Source organism: Diceros bicornis, chromosome 1 (genome assembly GCF_020826845.1).
Source record: "Diceros bicornis minor isolate mBicDic1 chromosome 1, mDicBic1.mat.cur, whole genome shotgun sequence".
In the NCBI taxonomy this organism is placed as follows: Eukaryota; Metazoa; Chordata; class Mammalia; order Perissodactyla; family Rhinocerotidae; genus Diceros; species Diceros bicornis.
In genome coordinates, this window is record NC_080740.1 from 67,039,635 (window position 1) to 67,053,219 (window position 13,585).

A 13,585-nucleotide genomic window follows, 5' to 3' on the forward strand; every position below is an offset into this window, starting at 1 on the left:
AACAGTTTATAACCTGGACTGGAATAATATTTGAGGCAATGATATTCATGGAAAAATTTTTCAAATCCTTTTAAATAGAAGACAACCCTACCTTACCTCCAAGTCATTTTCTAGTACAATCAATGCTTCATACAGCTTTAAAAATAAGGTGGCTTTGACACATTACATCTGTGTATCAATTTATACACAAATGTTTATTGAAGTGCCTATGATGTGCCCAGCACAGTGCTAGGCACCAGTAAGTTACAAAGGCTGACTGGTCCCTGCTTTCATGGAGCTTACAGTCTAGTTAAAGAGCCACAGAATACTGCTAGACATTTAAGTGCTTAACTCAGTGGTAGAGACAAGACGTGCTGAGGAGTTGAGGGAAAGAAGGGTGGAGCAGGTGCTGGAGTCTTCAAGACAGGCTGGAAGAAAAAGGACTCCTGTTTGTTTTTTAAGAATGTGTAGGGCCTAGCTTGATAGAGAGCAGGGAGAGGCATTCAGGAAAAGGCACACTAGCAGACACGGGTACGGAGTGAAAGACAATGGCCTATTCAGGGGGCAGTGCACACAATGAGCAACCAAGCTGGAAATGCAGGTTGTAGTCAACTCTAGAGGGTGCTGAAACTCAGCTGAATAACCTCGTATTTTTTAGGCATTTGGGAGCTGCCAAAGACATTTGGGTAGGGGAAATGGCATGATGCCACTAGATCTAACATTATGTGCAAAATGGACTTCAGGAGAAAGGTGAGGGAAGAAATTAGAAATTATGTCAGTAATCCCGACACAAGATGCTGAGAGCAATTAAGTGTTGACAATGATAAAGAACCACAGGACTTGGCCAGAAGACATTGTTTTCCTCTCCTAAGTGCTAAGAATTTAAAATAGGTATAGTACTTTTAATCCAAATTACACTAGTTTGTTAAAAGGAAAAAGATCCAAAATAAGCTTTAAAAAAACATCTATTTAAACATCTGCTGTTTTTTGTGCTTGTTGTTTTGTTCAATGTGGAAGCAGTACTTTCTACGATTAATCTGCTTTAAACATCTGTTTTAACTAAGTAACTACAGAAAGAAAAATAACTGAATTGCTATGGGTTCCTGAAATAGCCAAAAAATTAACCTGAAAGGGTGGGGGGGACTATAGTAGCCCTCTCTTATCCAAGGAGGATACATTCCATGACCCCCAGTGGATGCCCAAAACCACGGATAGTACTGAACCCTATATATGCTATGTTTTTTCCTATATATACAAACCTATGATAAAGTTTAATTTATAAATTAGGCACAGTAAGAGATTAACAATAATAATAAAATAGAACAATTATAACAATATACTGTAATAAAAGTTACTGTAGATCTTAGCAACCTTAGCATACAATTTCTTTTTTCTTTCCTTAAGTCGAGAACTTTCACCTTTTCACTTAAAGGAAGCCCTTAACGGCATCTCTTTGGCATATCCGAATTGCCAGCATCACTACTCTTGCACTTTGGGGCCATTATTAAGTAAAACAAGGGTGACTTGAACACAAGCACTGCAATACCACAACAGTCAATCTAATAACTGAGACAGCTACTAAGTGACTGACAGGCGGGTAGTGTATACAGCGTGGATCCACTGGACAAAGGGAGGATTCACAGCCAGGGCAGGATGGAGATGGGTGGCATGAGAAGTAGCATTCATCATGCTACTCAGAACGGTGCACAATTTAAAACTTATGACTGTTTATTTCTGGAATTTTCCATTTAATATTTTCAGACCATAGCTGACTGCAGGTAACTGAAACTGCAGAAAGCGAGACTTTGGATAAGGGGGTACTACGGTGCACTACAACACTGGCAGGTATTGTGTATGTATCTTCTAAAAAATGAAACTAACATTTATCTGACTTATTAGGAATAGATACTAGGGTTATACAGGGTATTAAGAATGCCTTCTCTATAGGAGAAAACTAATATAAATCTGATTATAAATTTATCTAGTTTTAAATAACTTAAAATCAACTCTTCTCTAGCAGACTTCTCTGAAGAACAAATACGAAGGAATAAAGGCAATTTATGAAGTAATTTTAGTGAAGGCAAACAGTGTGCCCTCATCTTAATTACATGGCCCAGGCTGGATTATCCACAGGAAATCCACACAGAGGAGCAGAGCAAATAATCCAAATAGTGGGTGATCCAAACACTCTGACACGTCACCTCTCTCACAAACTTCCTTCTAACCTTGTCTGGACACTGAGAGGCACACTGGGCTGTATGTTCTCTCCCACGATCCTGATTAACAGGATTCTCAGATATTATACCGTGCCTCCCAGATTGTATCATGTTTCCTCTTTAATGTGCTTTATTTCCCTGTACCCCAGCTCCCTATTGATAATAAGCCTGTAGCACTACAACATGTTTTAATATGCTAGATGGCTCCTGGTAATTCTTTGGGCACAGATAGACGTACCTCTACTGAGTACTTGGCTAACTGACGGGGCAGTCAAGAGAATAGCTAAGAATGTTCTAGAGTTACCAAAGTGGCAGAGAGGAGTTAAGAGCTCTGGAGTAAGAATAGCTGCTGCTTTTTTTTTTTTTTTTTTTTGACAGTTAGTGATTGGGAGTATTCGGATGGCCAGCTTAAGAGAAAAGTGCTAGAATCTAGCTAGACCAGTGGTTCTCAAAGTATGGACCACAGACCACATCAGCATCAGCATCACCTGGGAACTTGTTAGAAATGAAAATTCTTGGGCCCCTCCACTAAATCAGAAACTCTGGAGGCGGAGCCCAGCAATCTGGCTTTTAGCAAGCCTTCCATGTGATTCTGAAGTGAGCTAAAATTTGGAAACCGCTGAGCTAGACGTATTGGGAAAAAATTGGCTCCAGACTCATAGTGTGCTTGACTTTCCTGTGGTTAATTCAGTAGTTTTCAAACTTTTCTGCACATTGGAATTACCTGGGGAGCTTCCAAAACTACTAGTGCCTGTGACCCAGCACCAGAGACTGTGATTTAATTGGTCTGGGAAAAAGCCTAGGCTTGGGAAATTTTTTAAAGATCCTCAAGTGATCCTAAGACGAGTTTGGAAACCATTGGATTAATCAAAAGAGAACACGTATCTTAGTCAAATTGCATTTCCAAATTCCATTCAAGGAAGTTTCCTGATTATTTCAGAGGACTGGAATGTTGTCATCATAATATTGCTTAAAATTTAACTTCAATATCCTATCTAAAGATCTTTATTCTTGTAAACTACATCTTCTAAATTAAAAGAGGCAGTTAATTCCTACATTATTTTGTTTGAAGGAAATCAGTAATTTTGGAGTCAATAAGAGTTTGTGTCACTCTTCTCATTAAGTATTCATCTATGCCATTTAGCTGTCCAAAAATGGCATCAGGAACGCCTACACAAGTGGAAAGGAACCGTCTAAGTTTCTGTGCACTTGAGATGGCCTCTGTGATGGTGATTTTTGGCTGCTGTGGTAAAAATGCCTCTCCCTCATCTTCACTTCCAGCTTCATCAGTATTTTCACCAGCCACCATGCTCTGGATGATCTCTGTGTTCATCAGCTCCTGAGAGATGATGAGATCATCATCTGCAGTGACAAAGTCCTGGAAATTTATTTCATTTGGGACACAGGTGGCAATAGCCACTGAGTGCCACAACTTTTCAATGGCAATATCTGGTTCACTGGCTGCTGCTTCTGTGTTAGAATCTGTCAGTTCCATAGGGATGATGCCTGCCTTCTGCCAGCATTTCACCACTGTGGACTGCTTGACTGACCACCATGCTGCAGCAATCATGTCAATGGCCTGCTTGATGTCCACTTTTTCTTGATCCTCATTGCTGTTGAGCTTGAGGAGGATCAGTTTTAGAAGGTGGCTCCTGTACTGTACTTTCATGGTGTGAATTATGCCAAGATTCAGTGGCTGCAGGACAGCAGTACAGTTTGAGGGCAGATACCCCACCTGAATCCTTTCCAAGCGTGGAAGCATGTTGTGAGCAGAGCAGTTGTCGATCAGCAGGAGGATCCGGCGTTCCGCCTCCTTCATCCTGGCATCCACTTGTATCAGCCACTCATTAAACAGATCCTGCGTCATCCATGCCCACTGGTTGGCTCGGTAATCACAAGGGAGGGAATGGACGTTCTTGAGGCAGCGTGGGTTGGCTGACCTACCAACAATCAATGGTCTCATTTTCTCAGTCCCTGAAGCATTGCAACAAAAGAGTGCTGTCAACCGCTGCTTTGCTTTCTTGCCCTCTCTACAATGGTCCCCTTTAGCAGCAAGTGTGTGCTGGGGAAGCAACTGGAAAAACACTCCTGTCTCATCAGCATTAAAGATATCATCTGGGCTGTAGTCAGCAATCAGTTTTATAATTTCCCCTGCATGCCACTCGTTAACCTTATCTATTCCTAGACCATTCATTAATCTGTCACTATCCTCTCTACAGACTGCTTTCAATGCAATTCCGTGGCGATCCCTAAATCTGTTCAGCCAGCCCACACTTGCTTGAAAATTGTCATAGCCAAGCATGTTGGCCAAGTTTAGTGCTTTTTTCCGAATGACAGAGCCAGTCACGAGAATGTTTTTGGCATGGATTTCTTGAAACCAAGCAAAAACAGCCTTATCAATGTCGTCATATAGAGCGTTCCTCATCCTTTTCCGCTGGGGTCCCACAGACGCCTCCCGCACCTTTTCTTCAAATTTGGTGCGATCCTTTAAGAATGTAGACAAAGTAGAAGGAGTGATACCGAATTCTTTTGCTACCTCGCCTTTCCTCTTGCCTGAATCTACAGCTTCCACAACTTTCATTTTCTCCTCCAGGGAGAACTGCCGACGTTTCTTGTTCCCCTTGTTTGCCATCTCCGCAGAATAAGGGCTGGGCCACACCACCAGGACTGTGTCTGTTCCTCCTCTTGGCTTGTTTTGCCACAAGTGTGGAAAACTGAGAAGACAAAATGGAGTACCTATCAGGAACCAAAGATAATGGATTCCCCCTAAAGGATGGGCTCATATTTTTAAAAACCCTATTAGGAAATGATACTATAAGGCCAAAGTCAAGAGAAGATAGGATTCATACTACTGACTTTTTGTGCGATTAGTTATATAGACTCATACAATGTTTGAAATAGAAGAGATCTTAGAGAAAATCTAGTTTACTTAAACTTTCCGAGCCTCTGTAAAAATAATAATAATGTCTGCTCTGTCTACTATGAGACTAGATTGAAATAATAGATGGTAAAGAGCTTTGCATTGTATAAATTTAAGGGATTAATATCTGGCTTGTTTTATAGATACAGAAACTGAGGACCCAGGAAAGGGCCTACCCAGGTTCATACAGCTTTGATTTCTTGACTCAGATTAGTGCTATTTCTGCCACTTCATACTCCTACTTGGAATTCCACCAAAATGAGATCTTCAAAGCTTTATCACCATGTGGCTTGGAAGGATTTTCACTGCGGGAATATGTTTCCGGTAGCCATACATTCGCTTACTGACTATTTACAGGTGCTAAGTGCTAAGGATACAGTGATGAAGATCATAGTCAAGGTCCCTGCCCTTATGAAATATACAATGTGGTGGGGGGAGATAAACAATATGTGAACAAATAAGACAATTACAGAGTGTGATATGTGCTATGAAGGAAATAAACATGATCCAGCAGTAGCAGTTTTGGCAATTGCCTGCTTAGACCTTCTATCATGAGAGTCCTCAAAAGGCAAGAGAAGCTGCTGTGACTGCCCCTTCCCAAGGGGTATGTCCACACATCTATCTATCCATTCATGGCATCCTCCAAGTGCTAAGCACTGTGCTTGATGCCAGCCATACACAGATGAATGGAGCATAGTGCTTACCATTGAGCTTACCAGGGAATATAAACACTAGAGTGTTTGGAATACTATACAAGAGGTTACAGAGTACTATGTACTAGAACACAGAAGTGGGGATCATCAACTGGGGGGGCATGGATGGACAGTACACTTCAAAGAGGAAAAAATATTGATGTTGGGCCTTGAAATATAAACAAATAGAAATTCATGAGATAGAAGGAAATATGTGTAAAGGCAATGAAGTGCAACAGAAAACAAGATGGCATGGTCAGGAAAAAAATAAGCCTTTGGAGAAGAAAACAAGGGCTAAATCACAGAAAGGCCTAGTAAGGGTTCTGGCTTGATCCCGGGATAAGAGGCCTTCAGAGTTTTTTGTTTTGTTTTGTTTTGTTTTTGGAATAACATGATCAGATTTGCACTTTAGAAAGAGTCCTTTGGTTGCAAGGTGGAGAACCTAATGGGTAAAATCCATTTTCCTAAGAGGTGGCCCTAAATCTGAAGATAAAAGCAGGCTAGCCTAGTGGGCCATATACAGTTGAGATATGTTAATTTGAGCGCAATAGGAAGCTACTGAAGGATTTTAGGCAAGGAGAAAGATGACTGCTATGTGAAGAATGGAATTGAAGGGTGTCAGGGAAAAAGCAGGAGACTAGCTGCTGCAGGAGTCCAGATGTGAGATAATGGTGGCTTAGAACAGAGTAACAGTGGAGATGTGAAGTAGTAGTCAGTTCGGGGCTGTTTTTGTAGCTCTTGCTGATGGACTGGATGTGAGGTGCAAGAGGAGTCAAGGATAACTCCTCGATTTCTGACTGGAGCGCTGAGCAATCCAGCGGACAGTGCCGCTGTTTACTGAGATGAGAACCAATTATTGAGGATCTACTTAGTCAACATAATTTGTTACTTTACATGCTTAATACCGCTTACAGGTGGCAAGACTGGGATTCAAACCCAGGGAGGTTTACCACAAAACCAGTGTTCTGAACACTACAGAGTTCTATATAGCTTGTTCTGGGAACTACCAGCATTGACAAGAGACGTGGAAAGAGAAAGAAGCAAGAGTCAAACCAAAGTCTTGTAGGTCAAGGCAAGTTTGAATTTTATTCCAAGTGAATGAGAAGACACTGGAGGGTCTTAAGCAGGGAGTGACCTAGTTAGATTTACAGTGCACAAAGATCAATCTGGCTGCTGCGTGGAGAACAGATTGTAGAGGGGTAAGAGTGGAGGTGGGAAAAAACTGTGTCAGTCCAGGCAGGAGATGATGGTGACTCGAAGGCTGGTGACAGTGGCAGATGGAGAAAAGTAAGTTGATTAGAACTACATCTGCAAGATAGTGAGGGTCGTGCGGGGTCTTGAACAAATGGGAGACAATCTGTGACACTGGCGGGAATGGACACCACAATCCTGATCTGATTCCGGAGCCTCTCCACATGGTCATTCAGCTCGGTTTGAATCACTCCAGGAACTCATTACCATTACTGTGTGTGGGACGGTGGTGGGACGGATTGAGACCGGGTCAGCGGGGCGAGGACGGCTTCATGCGGCACTAAGAAGTAAGAACCCTATCCTGGATGAGTGGGGACAGACTGAGTAGGGCTGGGGTCAGGCCTTGAACGCCGTGCGGGGCAGGTGGTGCTGGGGCTCCCCAGGCCCCACGTGGCTTTGAGAGATGAGGCGGGGCCTCAACCCCTCACGCTCGGCACAGCCCCGCCCCAGTTACCTGAACGCCCTACGGCAAAGCCCCGGGACTAAGCGACCCGGGCCTCCCACCGCGGGCGGGCGCAGCTTCCTCCTCCTCCCGGAACCTCTAGCCGGAAGCAGTCCGTCCGCCTTAGCAGGCCCTGTCTGAGCCTTTAAGCTGCTCCTATGGGCCCGCCCCTGAGCTAGAGCTGGACTGTTGCGCTTGCGCAAAGAGTCGCACGCAGTCACGCGCCGCCGGCCGCTTCCGGTGCGCCGCGAGGGCCGCCGGGACGGGTCTCCCAGGCGATCCGAGGTGTGCGGGTGCTGCCGCTGCCACCAAGCCGGTGCCTCGGCGACGCCCGTGTCCCTGCTGTCCTCCTCGGGCTCCCCGGGGCTTGACCCCCCCCCCGGGGCCCTCGGCAGGCGTCGGTGAAGAGCCTGCGGAACGAACCTTTGCTCCCACACCCGCCCTTCACGACCCCGTATCGCGACTCCGAGGAGGGGGAGCGAGAAGGGCCGTCGCGACTCCGCGCCGTGTGTCGCCGGGCGGGGCCGGGGCTCATATAGCCCCCGGGATGCGCGCGCGAGCCCTCGCCTCCACTTCCTTGTTGCCACTGTCACGACTGGAGCCGCCTCTCGCCGACAGCGGGGAGCGCGAGTGCGCCGGCCAGCCCCATCGTCGAGCCCCCGGGCCGGGCGCCTCCGGGAATGTGAGCCGCGCGGCTTGCAAGCCCCTCCGGGTAGGTCCCGCCCTCGAGCGCCGCTGCACCGCGCCGCGGACCCGCTGGCTCACCTCGAGCCGGGTGCTGCGGCTCTCTGAGCCCTGTTGCCTCTTCCACGAAGTAGGAGCAGTGAGCCTTCCTCGTCTCCTCCCGCGTTCGGTCGGTACCTTTGGGACATCTAAGACCCGGATAGGGAAAGGAACTAGCCCGGAGTCAGACCGTGGCCCGTAGCTGAGCCGTCAAAGCCCATTCTATGACGTTCCGAGGAGGATCCGATGGGGTAGTGAAATTCTCTCAGATTTCAAGTACTGCCTTAACCCTGTTTTACAGATGAGAAAACTGAGGCTTAGAGACAGTAAGTAGATTGCTCAAGGTCATAGAGCTCTGTGTGGGTGATAGTAAAACGTATGACTTAAACTGGAACCCTGATCTGCGCTCCAGAGCCCTTGGTTTTAACCTTTGTATTATCCTAACTTTTTTTTCTTTTTTTTTTTTTGCATTGCTGTACTGAGGCCTAGGATCTGAAAATAGTCTTGGACCCAGGATTGAAACAGGGTAGCCTCTTCCTGCCCGCATCCTGTGGTAGTTGTAATGATATTGTTTCTCGACTTGTTTTGTTCTGGGTGCTAAAATCCTATATGCCAGTCTTTATAGATGCTCGCCTGCAGTTGTTGCTTTTTCTCTGCAAGACTTGCAAGGGCTGAGAAGTCAATTATTAAGGGCAGAAAGGCACAGTCCCTACATAGCCTTGATTTGAACTCTAGCTTCCCTTACCCAGTGAAGGCTCTGGCCTGTTACTTACCCAGCCAAGTTGTAGGTTATGTTCTTTTCCAGGGTTGCACTATGACAGAATGCAGGGTTTTGCCCTTTTTTTTTTTTCAAATGGGGAGGGATACCATTTAGAGATGACACAGAACTAGAAAGAACCTTAGGAATAATGTGTTCTTAATCTGGGGTATATCTTTCAAATTATAGGTGAAATGTCGTCTGTCTGCATTTTCTAGGGGAGGGTTTTCTGCTTTCACAGCATTCTCAAAGGGACAGTTGCCTCGCAGAAAGTGAGGAGCCACTGATTTCAACCTCTTCATGGCACATAAGGAACAACTGAAATTGAGGGCGGGGAATAGACTTGTCTGAGATCACATGGTTAGAGTTTAGACTCAGGCCCAGGTTCCTGACTCAACATGCACTGCTCTTTTTCTCATTATACCATATCAGATATCTCATCATTTGTGGAGTGAGGTCTAAATGAGATGTGAGTGGGCTTTGTAATACACAGATCGGTTCTGTGTTTACTGCCACAACTCCCTCTTCCCATAATCCCAGATTCTCTTCTAACAGATTTTCAGGAGCACCTATGTCATTTCTCTCTCATAAAATTCAAGTGGTTTCTGGGAACCTTTCTCTCTCCAAGGATTGAGCCTCATGGATAAAACTCCAACTTAGAACGTGGCCACAAGTAAACTAACTCTTCTTGAACTAGTCATTCAGTTTTTTTATGTCTTTTTTTCTCTAGGAAAAACTGTTCATAGATCTTTGTTTCTTAGGCCACTGCCAGAGAGCTAATGTGTGTCTGTCAGATTACTGTTTAGACCTGAGCTGTCCAATACCGTAGCCACTAGCCATATGTGGCTATTGAAATTAATTATAGTTACATAAAACAAAATTAGTTCAGTTTCTTAATCACACTAACTGTATTTCAGGTGCTACATAGCTGCAAGTAGCTATCATATTGGAGAGCACAGATATAAAACATTTCCATCATTGCAGAAAGTTTATTGAACAGTACTGGGTTAGAGGGTTGCCGGTGGAGATGCGGATCAGTGTAGTAAAATGAAAGAAGGTTCAGAGAGTTGGATTTTTTTTTTATAATTTTTTTTTTTTTTTGAGGGAGATTGGCCCTGCACTAACATCTATTGCCAATCTTCCTCTTTTTTCTTTTCTTCTCCTCAAAGCCCTAGTACGTAGAGCTTTGTGTATCATAGTTGTAGAGTTGTAGCTCTTCTATGTGGGTCACCGTCTCAGCATGGCTTGATGAGCGGTGAGTAGGTCTGCACCCAGGATCCGAACCTGCGAACCCCAGGCCGCCGAAGCAGAGCGCGCGAACTTAACCACTACGCCACCAGGTTGGCCCCCGAGAGTTGGATTTTTGAATAGAGAAATCTGCCTTTCAAGTAACTATTTGGGTGTGATGGCCTTGGGCAGGTCATTAAGCATCTCAGCCACAGATTATTCGTCTTTCATAATGAACCCTTTCTTTTGTGTAGCACTTGAGCATTCTCAAGTAGAGTTATGTCTGTGATATCCTTGAAGCCTTATCACTGTACATCTGTGGTAAGGTGAGTGAGACATCTCTCTTCATACGTGCGAGAATTGAACCTAAAGCAGCTAAAGGACCTGCCCAAAGTCACACAGACTGGCAGAGTGTAGAGAAATCTATTACAATATAGGCACTTACTGCGTGTTTGAATGAATGATTGAATGAATTAATGAAGCAGTTTGCTTAAGGAGGTGAGACATAGGAGGGAGGGTCCAGAACTTCTGACTCCTGGCCAAGTATTCTTTTCACCTGTTACCATAAGGAATTCATGTAATGTGGGGGTAATAAATCTTTGAATTGAAGGATTACTGTGAGTATCCCGTGTGTCAGTATAAGCGAAAGTGCTCTCTCAGCTAGAGAGCCCAAATTTGCCTGGTCAAAGAATCCTCTGGGGCACTTGTTAAGCACACAGATTTCCATACCCTCTAGAGATTCTGATTCAGAAGGGCTGGGGTGGAACCCTAGCATCTGTATGTTTAATAAGTACCCCAGGTGCTGCTTAGTATCTTCTAAGTTTGGGAAATGACTGAGCCTTGAAGCCTTTGAAGCAGAGATGAGGGATCATTGGATCAGGAGGCTGCTGTCCCCTTTGGGGTAGGTTCTTGAAACTTATTTGTGTTTGACTTTCTTCTAGCCATGGATGCATCATATGATGGTACTGAGGTAACTGTCGTCATGGAGGAAATTGAAGAAGCCTACTGTTATACCTCCCCTGGGCCACCCAAGAAGAAGAAAAAGTATAAAATACATGGAGAAAAAGCCAAGAAGCCCAGGTTAGCCAACTTGTTTTGGTAGCTGGCATTTATAAACAGAAGCTGCTTGGAGAGCTGTGTTGAGGAAGACTTTAGGCTGCATCCAGATTCTTTGAGAGTGCCATGTCAATTGTTGAAGCCTCCAGATGGGCAGTGGGGTTGTGGGGAGAGGGAAAAGAGGAGTGGCTGATTGATGCCAGCTGTGTAGAGGAGTTGTGTGTGTGTGTGTGTGTGTGTGTGTGTGTGAGATAACTAGGCTGTGTAATCAGGCTCCTAAGTACCTTTTTCCCTGAGAGTGGAATGACAGGGCACCTGTATCTGTCTTTGCTCATGTTGTGTTTTAAAGCCAATCATCCCTGCAGAAAAAGTGGTCCATGAAAAAGTAAACCAGAAAGGCCTTTGGTTCCAGGTTTCTGGATGGAGAAACCTCCTGTACGCTATCTGGGGGTGTTATTTCAGTCCCTGTTTGGATAAATACTTTGAAATGAAAAGCTGGGTTTTGTATTTACCTCTTTACTACTCACACCCTAACATTGTAGTATTTACTGGATGAATGAGGGCAAACCTTAAGAAGTCATTGCTTCCTCAGGTCGGCGTACCTTCTATATTATTACGACATCTACCTGAAAGTGCAGCAGGAGCTCCCCCACCTCCCTCAGTCTGAGATCAATAAGAAGATTAGCGAGAGCTGGAGGCTTCTCAGCGTGGCCGAGAGGAGTTATTACTTGGAGAAGGCCAAACTAGAGAAAGAAGGTTTGGATCCTGTAAGTGATTTTTTTCCCCAACTAATTTCTCCGTTGGTTCAGTGGTGAAAGCCTTCAGGAGAGCAATCCCCTGTTCTCCTGTTTCCTTTTCTTTTCTTGGGAAAACTTTGAGTTGAGTCAGTTATGTCTTTGTTGCGTCTGATATTGTCTGTTTGCATTTCGATGGCGCCCTGCACACTCTTGTCCTCTGGCTGCAGCAGCACATGGAGCTGACGTTTTCTCAGTTATCTGCAGTGAGCCTTAGGTGCTTTTTCTGAATTTGAGCATAACTTGGAGCCCCTTATCCTTGTGGGTAGTATTAATTTCCTTTAATATAGTAGCTTATGTAGGCATTTCTCCTACATCATGAGTTTTCATGTTATTAGTTGAATGTAATTTAATTAATTTGTAATTAACTGCTGTCAGTTAAACATGAGGTGTGCGTGTTTAGAGGTAGATACAGCTGCTTTGTATAATGCCACATTCTCTTGTTACCACTGGTGGTTGTGAACTATGCTAGAAGCAAAAATGCAAGGTTAAAGCCAAAGATGATGGAGGAGCCTGAGGCTTTGAGTGCTTGGATTAAGGAATAAGGAAGTATTTAGGTTTGTCTGTCAGCCATTTCGTTATTTCTAGTTCACAGTAACAGAATGCACTGACAACAGTTAACACTACTGTTGTTTTTTTTTAACTGAAATTCCTGCAGGAAAAATAATCTTGTTAATGCAAGTTGAAACCTTTTAACTTTAATTCATTTTTTTTCTATTGAAGCAGTTGTCTCTAACTTTTTTTTTTCCTTCCTTGAGGAAAATTCACCCTGAGCTAACATCTGTGCCAGTCTTCCTCTGTTTTGTGTGTGGGTCACCACCACAGCATGGCCACTGACCAGTGGTGTAGGTCCGCGCTTGGGAACTGAACCTGGGCCACCGAAGCGGAATATGCCACACTTAACCACTAGGCCACAGGGCCGGCCCCCTAACTCTTTTTTTGATAACGTAGAGCAGAGGTTCTTGAGGAATGCGGCAACTATGTTATAGCAGAACAGGTTGTATTTTCCCATAGTGGAGCCCATCTATCACTACCATTTAGATTATTCTGTCCTTATTGGCTTGGCATTCCTCTTCCTGGAAGAGCTTTGTGTTACCTACTTTCTTGGAGATGCCACTCTATTCCCTCCTCTAGATGATTTGTTTATAAATTGTGAGTCTGGGAAACAGTTTCTGTGGGGAAGGGAAGGTGGAGTCTGGGAAAAGTACACATACTCCCTTTGGTTTCCCTGTGAGAAAGTCAGCAGTCTTTACCTGTGATACAAGAAAATTTTAGCTAATCCTGGAGTGATGGGTTTTTAAAACTAGACATTAATGTAGGTCCTTATTGAGACTTTTAAAAAAAATTTAAATAAATCATTTGCAATGATTATTCCTTATCCACATGCAAATTTATGTCTACCATCATCTCTACCACTGCCACCAAGAACATGAATAGGTTAGCTCTGATATTAACTAGCTGTGACCTTGGAAAGATCACTTAACCTTTGAGTCTTGGTTTCCTTATTTGTAAAATGGAGATAATAGTG

General features: G+C 44.3%; 2 protein-coding genes across 4 annotated transcripts in view; one reads left to right on the plus strand and one right to left on the minus strand.

Moving 5' to 3' along the window:
* Positions 1–1,684: 1,684 nt before the first annotated feature.
* Positions 1,685–7,757, minus strand: TIGD6 (tigger transposable element derived 6). The gene is made up of 2 exons (XM_058543956.1): positions 7,513–7,757; positions 1,685–4,909 (listed from the first exon to the last, which is right to left on the minus strand). Exon 2 carries the CDS (start codon positions 4,825–4,827, stop codon positions 3,253–3,255), a length of 1,575 nt encoding a protein of 524 aa, XP_058399939.1. The 5' UTR covers positions 4,828–4,909; positions 7,513–7,757; the 3' UTR covers positions 1,685–3,252.
* Positions 7,758–7,772: 15 nt separating this feature from the next.
* The window catches only part of HMGXB3 (HMG-box containing 3), a 46,183-nt gene continuing 40,370 nt past the window's right edge, over positions 7,773–13,585 (plus strand). For 2 of the 3 annotated variants that reach the window (XM_058543931.1, XM_058543923.1), the window contains exons 1-3: positions 8,145–8,212; positions 11,149–11,287; positions 11,856–12,030. In XM_058543931.1, the coding sequence (XP_058399914.1) occupies positions 11,151–11,287; positions 11,856–12,030 (312 nt within the window). In that variant the 5' untranslated portion in view covers positions 8,145–8,212; positions 11,149–11,150. Of the gene's footprint in view, positions 8,213–11,148; positions 11,288–11,855; positions 12,031–13,585 lie in introns of all 3 variants that reach the window. The other variant, XM_058543914.1, reaches the window with a different exon arrangement.